This window comes from Athene cunicularia (genome assembly GCF_003259725.1).
Source record: "Athene cunicularia isolate RWA chromosome 2 unlocalized genomic scaffold, athCun1 chr2_part1, whole genome shotgun sequence".
NCBI classification, from domain to species: domain Eukaryota; kingdom Metazoa; phylum Chordata; class Aves; order Strigiformes; family Strigidae; genus Athene; species Athene cunicularia.
Genome location: NW_020799095.1, coordinates 64,743,664 through 64,752,165, shown reverse-complemented (window position 1 = coordinate 64,752,165; position 8,502 = coordinate 64,743,664). Strand labels below are relative to the sequence as shown.

Sequence of the window (8,502 nt, the reverse complement as noted above, 5' to 3'; positions counted from 1 at the left end):
AAGAGACAGTTTTAAAACAGATAACATGAACAGGAGAGGACTAACAAACCTCTAGCAGTCAATAGTAAACACATTTTCCCCTCTTAAACAGGAAAAAAAAAAAATCATATCTATTCCAGCACTTATTTTCAGATCTACTTTTCTGTGTGTGAAAGATATAAATAAATAAATAAAGGCTGTAAATTACTGTGGAAAAGAACAGTGTTGGCAAAGTTCGAATGTAGTTCTTTCAAATAGAGCTTTCAACCATCTTACACTTGGATTTGATGTGAGGTTTTACAGCAAAGTGTGTCTCTAGCAAAACTAAATTATGATGATTTGTTGTACCTTTGGTTTGTAAATTACCTTACTCAAACTAGAACAATAGATTTTCTTGTTGATACCCAAAGGTATAAAGGCTGATGGTGAACAAATATAGTCTTTAGAATGTCAGCTACTCATTTTTCACATTAACCTTTTTCTCAGCTCCCAAAGGAACTGTCTTCTGAAGCATTTGACAAGACTATCTTAAGAGCACTAAATCAGGGTTTTCAGAAGAGGGAAGAACGAAGGCATGCTGATCTTGAGCCCATAATAAGGTAAATATTTTAGCAAATAACGTGAAATGCATCACCTGAAAAGTGCTTGAAGTCAAACTAGATGACTTTTAGAGATAGTGGAAATTCTGCTGCCTAAATACAATTTGTAAAAAAAAATGGGAAGGCAGTGATGAAATAGATATTCTTGACTCCTTTTTCTTTAAATTGAGACTCTTATTAAACTTTAAGGGCTTACTTCTTTAGAAGTAATCATACAATTATGAAAGTATTTGTTCTGAGCAGCATTGTATAGCAATGATTTGCCCTTCTGTGAGGGTCTTACCTCCATTATACAAGGGTATATTTAGAAATATTAGAAACAGTAACTCAGAGCACATATTTTCTAATTTTATAATAGGATAGAATGAGAGACAGAACAGAATTTGGAAAGAATAAATAGTAGTAGTGAAGCATGTATTTACAATTAAATGTGGCTCACACATTTGTAAGAAAATGACCCATACCTCATAACCCACTGTTTAGTGATGGGAATGTTTGCTGAGATGTGAGATGTGTTGGTCAAATCCTGTAACTCAGAACAACGATATGAATTTGTGTGTGCATCCCTGTTCTTTTTGTTTGATACAGGTATCTTGTTACATTTGTTCTTTTCTGTCAGGGTTGTTCAACCTTGTTCAAAATAACTTAAATTATTCATCAGGTTAGGCAGTGTCTCTTGTGTTAGGGTGCTTGTTGAAGAATCAGACACTGCTTTTCAAGCTCCTGCTCAGAATGTATTACAGGTCCAAGTATATCAGACCTTTGGGATATGCTTTAATAGCTTAGCTAGGGAAGAAATGGACCTGCTGTGTGCCTCAACCTCCCCCTTCCCAATTTTATTTTATTTTGATCTGTTAGTATTATTTGTCTTTATTGACTTGATTGTCAAGCCAAAAACTTAACCTGTGCAAACAGTTTTGGCTAATAAACATTCTGGTTTTAGATGAACAAACTTGTTTAATAGAGGTTGATTGAAGAGAATGTATTGTAATACAGAAAGGTTGTGAAGCCTCACTGCACAGTTATTACAAACCCAAGAGATTCAGTTTGAGGGTAGCTTTCAAACATATCTAATTGTGTTATAGTATGGAACTGTCATTACAATTTGCAAGTTATGTTGTGACTATACTAGAATGCTACATGAATAATCTCACGATTATATCATTACTGTATACAAATTTCATTTTCTTACAGTGTCAGTTTAGCTTAAATATATACTTATTTGGGGGTCTTAAGTATGTGCCCAATTGCCAAAAATGGCTCTCCCCGCCCCTCTTCCAAAAAACTGGAAGTGTGTGGTGCTTCCTGGCAAGCAGTAACTGAAACCTTGGTGTGAGATGTAAAACCATTATTCTTGGCCTGTTTTCTTGGCTGAAGCTAATACAGTTTGTCACTGACCTCTTGGGAACAGACTCAGACCAGTGACGAGCAATATTGAGATTCCTACCGTTTGCTCTTGGAGATAATTATGAAACTCAAATACTAATCTTACAGGTGAATTCAACTTTGCATTTAACCAAATGAGTGTATTTAAAGAGGAGACGCATTGTTTTGGGAAATTAAATGTGTTCTCAGTTAAAAAAAAAAAAAAAAAAGTTAAAATTACAGTCCAGTGCTTTCTGACTCTGTCCAAACTCCTCTTTGATAAAATGTTACAGGTGGCTAAAATGTCTGAATTGGGATGTCTCAAAAGCATGTACCTTTTAAATTATAAAGAACTCATACCAATTTCTTGTACTGGCTGTACTCCGACCTATACTAGCACTGAACAACAAAGCTCAAAAGTAGCATTCAACATGCAGTTTGAAGTGTTTGTACTTCTTAAGAACTGCCTCCTTTGCTCTTAAATGGTCCTGTAGTAAGTTTTTGTATTCTTCCTATGGAATATTACTTACAGTTTAACAAACTCTCACTTAAATTTCAGGCAGCTATTTTCAAATACATCGCAAGCTTTTCTGCAGAATCAGAGAGTATACAACTTCTTCCAGTCAATTTCATCAGAATCTTTGCACACTCACAGTAAGAAATACGCTAATACTGTTTTATATAACAAAATGTCTATAAAATCTTCCTATTGTCCCTAATTACAGTTTTATAATTACGTATTCACGTTACATTGTATTCCACTGGTTGTATTTGAACTCTCTGCCAATGAATAGTTGCTTCAGCAGATACTCATGATTTTGACAGTGGGAACATGCTATGTAGCATCAGTTCATATTCTTTTCTTTCCTTCTCCTCTGTACCATCACACTATTAAAATAGGTAGTTATGAATTGAATATGTGCAACAGTTTGGGACTTTTTCCTTTTAAGAAATCTTAAACTTTGGAACAAAATGCTTGAGCTGACACAAAAAATAACCTCTGGGTTTTATTTTGTTTCTATTGTAGATGAAGCATTTGTCTTGATACTTGAACTAAAATTTGTTTTGGGCGCATTAATTTTGCGATGGCCCAGATTTCAGAACACACAGAATCTTGTTCAGAGCATCTGCGTTGCAGAGATTTCCTTGGTTGGACCTCTTACCTACTTGCTGTTAGAAATTGTGTGACCTAAGCTTAGCTTCTCTGTATGGATGTTTTAGGATGTGGTCTTTGTTTCTGCTGAACCTTTTCTTCTTTTGGTGCATGTTCTCTGTCATAACAGTTAAAGCACTGACTGTGAGGCCACTGCCTCAGAAGTTGCAGATGATCTTAGCAAGGAATTGAATAAGTTGGAGTTTTCAAACAGGCTGCTCGTATGTGCTTGGAAGAAAATAGAGGAAAGACATCTGACTTTCATTTGAAATTATGTGTGTGATCTGTGACAAATGTATTCTTTCCATGATGAGACAGAGGCATTGTGATTAGGGTAGAAGCTGTAGGTCGTTTTGTGACTGTTTTTTTAGTAACGCTTAGGCCATTCTTACATGGCAATTTCATGAAAATGTTAAGCTAATGAGATCCGGGATGGTTGTGAAACTGACTAGAATTTTTACTGCTGTGAAAATTCTGATAACTCTTGTTGTATTGAAAGGCTGCATGGGGAGGAGAAAGTTTCCAAACCCAGAAAGATTGATGTTGATAATAGGCACACTGCACAGAGTATGCATATTTTAGTCTGTAGACTACATATAGGTGGGAAAGACTTGCAAAAGCGTTCTTGTATGTGATTATAATTTGAAATGGTCTGAAAAAGAATCAGTGCCTGGTTCCATCTCGATAGACTTGACTGGGAGGTAGATCAGAAGGGTAGAATGGACAGGTCAGTTCTACAGGAAGTCTTACAGGTTCTAATGTGATCGTAAATGGGAGGTAACTTTTATAATAATAAAAAATTGGGTACATGAAAGTGTATGAGGATTTCTCAGATCTAGAATGCATGACAGATAGGGTGGGGAACTTCACTGTTTAGCAGAGAGGAGTAAAACTCCAATGGAAGATGACTTAAGTCTTCAAATACCAAAGAGTCATAATATAAAGAGGATGATCTGTTCTCTCTGATGGATAAGACAGAAAGCACTGAGCTTAGCTTGCTGTGAGGAAGATTAGGACCAGGAATAGGCAAGAATCTGGTGATTACCAGACAGGTCCAAAGCAGTGAGGCAAGTCTGAGGTCAAGGCAGAAAAACAAGTCAATAGGTCAGGGTTAAGAACAGGATCAGCAAGGTGTGTGGCCAGGCACAGGCATGACTGCAGTGCACCCCAGACAAGGTCCTGAGCTCAAATGTGGCTCCCAAGCCAAAGGATGCGGGCCCTGGCTGAGGCTTCTGCCAGTTCTTTTCCCAACAGTCTTACTCAGAATTGCAAAACTGCACTGTGTCAGATTGGACCTTGAGCCATGGGCAGGGGAAGAGGTTGCAAAGCCCTTTGGTGTGTTTCAGGGCTCTGACATTGAGTTAGATGTGAAGGAAAATTTGGTGAAAACAAATAGTGTGATGAATTTAAGCACAGTTGTTTTTTGAGAAGGGGGACTGGATGATTTGTCTGGAGTAGCTAGCAATCACTTTTCCTATGATGCAGGCTAATAGATGCTGTACTAAGACAAAAGCACTCACCATATTCATTGCCCAAATCACGACAAATTAAGTGGCTCATGATGTTTTTTTATTATTGGTGGCCTCTGTGTATGTCTAGATTTCCTATTTGGTTTCCTGGAATCCTACTAATACTTGCAATTGCAAGTTAGCCCGTGGTGGCATATTTCGAATGTGGTGATAGTGTTGGGTGAGGGGGAGGAAGCATATATTTGAGGAAAAAAAATCTCATCATAGTTCTCAATGTATGTACAGAATTAACTGGCAGACAAAGCATTTGTGGTTTAAATTGGTCTCCAAGTTGCTTCTTAGAGTTCGGGATAAAAATATCTTTTTTGTGGAAGTACAAAAATACTCACTCTTTCTGAAGGATATGGTTTTAGTAGAACCTATGTGGAAATAAATTCTGTGTTCAGTGAAGGGTCTTTATACCTTAAATAATGTTTGGGATTTCACACTGAATAATACGTTCAGTAAGAGTAATTACGCCACCATGGTTACATTAAGGAGGAAATAAATTAGCTCCCTCCTGGTTTATACCATCAGTTATTTTAGACACTTTTTCAGGTTGGAGTAGACACTCAATTCCAACAGACATCTCTGGGGACTTAGTGCCTTCAATGCAGATGATATTCAGAAGGATCTTCCTATCAGTGTTTCAAGATCTTCAGCAACAGCTTTCAGATGCTTTTACCTGCACTAACTTGGAACTTTTGGAGAAGGAAAAAGTAGACTCCTAGATTCGCTACCAAACTAAGTCCTTTTTCAGAGCATGATAGTGGTATTTTCGCACCAAAACTGTTAATATTATTGCCACTCCTTTTTCTGTTCCGTCTGGCATAAAAAGGCAAAAATTGTGCATGAAGACTGTGTTAACGGCAGTAGAAGACTTTAGCTCAAATTAGGTCTCTTTGGCAGGTGAATGATTTGATAATGGAGGAATATAACTTGTAGAATAATTCTAGTAACTGTTGTTGATCTCCTCCCATTTCCTGCTGTAACACAAAATGATTATAAAAAAAAATAATCTGAATCGCAGGATAATACGTATATTTCTAACACTATAATCACAATCCCAACCTTTTAAAATTGCACCATAATTTTAAAATTGTGTTGTACACTCTTTTCTTCAAAATAAAAGTATCTCTGTAGAGCCTTTACAGATGAAGGAGATGATGTTCAAATTACTGCCACGTGCAAACCAATAAGTTCAGTCTTCCATTTCCCTAGCTTCCAGTTTAGTGCAAGCATTCAGGAACTGTCTAGTTGTTCAAGATCTATAAAGTTATTTCGTGAACTTTATTCTCTGCAGGTAACTTACAACCCTCTTTGAAGACGGTTAAGGCACCAGAACACTTCAAGGAGGACAGTTCAGAAGCTTCAAGTCAGGAGGAAGGTAGTTGTGTACCCAAAGGTGGTTCTTCTCTGAGAAATTTTACCACACTCAGTTCTGGAAATCATACAGTTGACTGATTTCTTCATTGGTACAAAGCTGAGAGATTTGGATGAAGTCTGCTATGTAAATGAAGAATTTTTATGTACTTTCAGCAGTTTCCTTAGGTTGCTATATAATTAGAGGAGTGGAAGTGTTCATGGGCAGCTCAGAGGCAGAAGTTGAGCTGTGTTGAGCAACAGTTTACTTGAGCCAATATTGTTTGTAGCTTTTGATGTCTTTACCTAGATGTCTTTACCTATTCTCCAGTTAGCAAGGCTTGAAGTTGAGTGCAGCATTTCAAGAGTTGCAGACTGTTTTGCATTAAATGTGCCAAATTTGTCTACCTTTCAGTTTTACACAGAAAGGATGTCCGTGTTTTCCTCTTTTTACTCTTAACGTGTGCTGCTTTTATACTCTGGACAGTTAATAAGGACTGTTTGGGACTGTAGTGAGTATTGATTAGAGTCTGAAAGCTGGTGTTTTCCAAATACCTCAAAACCAGTTCATATGTGAAAGCAGCAGCCTGGTGACTGGTCAGTCATTTCATTCTGAGAGGAATGGTAAGCCAGTTTTGCATTGTTTTCGGTAGCAAAAAGTATAAGCTTCTGGTAGGTGGAAAGGATGAGAAATGGGACAGACAGGTGAACACGGACCACTGAACACTTAGACTAGTTTTCACAGAATGATGCCACTCTTATCCTGTTACACATTAATAACCAACAAGAAGCTTGCAGTTGGTCTTATGTGCAATAAGTAATCCACATATGCAGTTGAGACAGCTTTTTCTTATTTAAAAGAATCATTACCATATTCTTGCTGAGATTTCATAACACACCAAGTAAATTTACAGTATATTTGGAAATTGTTCAAATAGTGTTTTATATACTGTCCTTAAAAGAAAAATGTCTGTTCACCTGATGAAACTACAGATGCATTTCAGAACACCTTTGTGCTGTTTTAGTGAAGTGCTACCAGAAATTTAAAAACAGTGATTAAAACATATTTTTTTTCAAATCACAATTTAGACTTAATGTGTAACAGTTCAAGCAAAATGATAGCTAACAAGAACGCTAAGATCATCAACAGCTGGAATTAAGAAAAGTTGCTTTTGTTAAAATTTAATGTTTGCCTTAAAGAAAAGGGTAGACCATGTCTCTAAAGTTGTTGTTTCTTGTTTGAGGCAGTATCTCTCTTTATGTCAAATGTAATTTGTAAAGCTTTACTTGCATAGTGAATTTTGAGGTTCAGAATGCAATACTTCTGTGTAAGATTTGTCTTCACTGTTTAGAATGTGTGACATAGTTTTGAGGTGAACTTTAGCCAGAAAAAATTACAAAGTTCTGTACTTTTCTGACTGAATCCTTTTTTCTCCGTTCTTTCATACTGGGTGAAACTCAGTCATACATTTAGTCCTTATGATTGAATAGAGGTGAGCAAACATAAATGGTTTTTATAGTTCCCATTTTTCTGTTTGATTCTTCTGTGAAATGGAAGGTAATGAGTCTTGATTATACTGTCTGTACAAACTGATCTGCCCTCTCTTGCAACACCTGTTAATTTCAGCACTGTAAATGAAGCTTAGCGTATTTAACGGAGATGTCTTCTGCTAAGTGTCTGGTAGTGATGGAAGGATGAGTTTGTGGGATTGATCTAAAAGAGGAAATAGGAATTGATATTGAAATTATGCTTTGGTTTATTTTTTTCCAGATGTAATGCAACACACAGCAGTTCACAAGAAACATAATGGAAAAAGTCCTGTTGCCAAGTAGGTACTAGGATGTAATGTGACCATGTTACATTTCTAAAATTAATTTGTTAGTGCTTTGAGAGTATGTGTTTCCTTCTAGGTTAAAGCTTGTTTGTGGGGTTTTTGTTTGGCTGGGTTGGGGTGTTCTTGTTTTGTTTCTTCTTGTTTGAGGGGGCATTATTAACTTCATCTGTATTAGAAACAAATTTCTAAATCTGTAGGTCTCGGTCATTTGGAACTCTGTTCTTTCCCAAATTTTGTGACTCTTCGCTACTTGAATTGATGGTTTGATTTGTGTTTATAAACCGAGTAACATAAATTTGTATTGCATGCATTTTTCCCATGTGCACACACACCCATGCATATGTTGAAAATTTACAGTGCTGTTGATTTTAAGCTTTTCTTCAGTAGCTTCAAAGATGACCTTACAGGAGACAGTAGTGCATTTTTTTCTCTTGCTTAGTAGCAAAAGCATGCTGGTTTATGTCCGTTGTAAGTGGAAGCACTTCTTAACCACATTAAAGTAGTTTAAATATGCTTTCAGATATATGAATTATGTAATATGAATTCACCTGTTAATGTATTTTGCCCAGAAACTTTGGATATGTTTGCACATAGTTGTGCAATACTTCAACTATATTAAGAGAAAAAACGGATACAAAATTTATTGTGGTTTACAGTTTTGTTCTATGTCATTTTATGTGTAAAATGTATTTTGGGGGGGG

General features: G+C 36.5%; 1 protein-coding gene across 1 annotated transcript in view; it reads left to right on the top strand.

The window, feature by feature from the left end:
- Nucleotides 1–8,502, top strand: part of ZCCHC2 (zinc finger CCHC-type containing 2) — a 40,681-nt gene that overhangs the window by 19,836 nt on the left and 12,343 nt on the right. Inside the window, exons 5-8 of the mRNA XM_026842023.1 lie at nucleotides 466–578; nucleotides 2,503–2,597; nucleotides 5,908–5,991; nucleotides 7,738–7,795. Of these exons, the coding sequence (XP_026697824.1) occupies nucleotides 466–578; nucleotides 2,503–2,597; nucleotides 5,908–5,991; nucleotides 7,738–7,795 (350 nt within the window). The remainder of the gene's footprint in view (nucleotides 1–465; nucleotides 579–2,502; nucleotides 2,598–5,907; nucleotides 5,992–7,737; nucleotides 7,796–8,502) is intronic.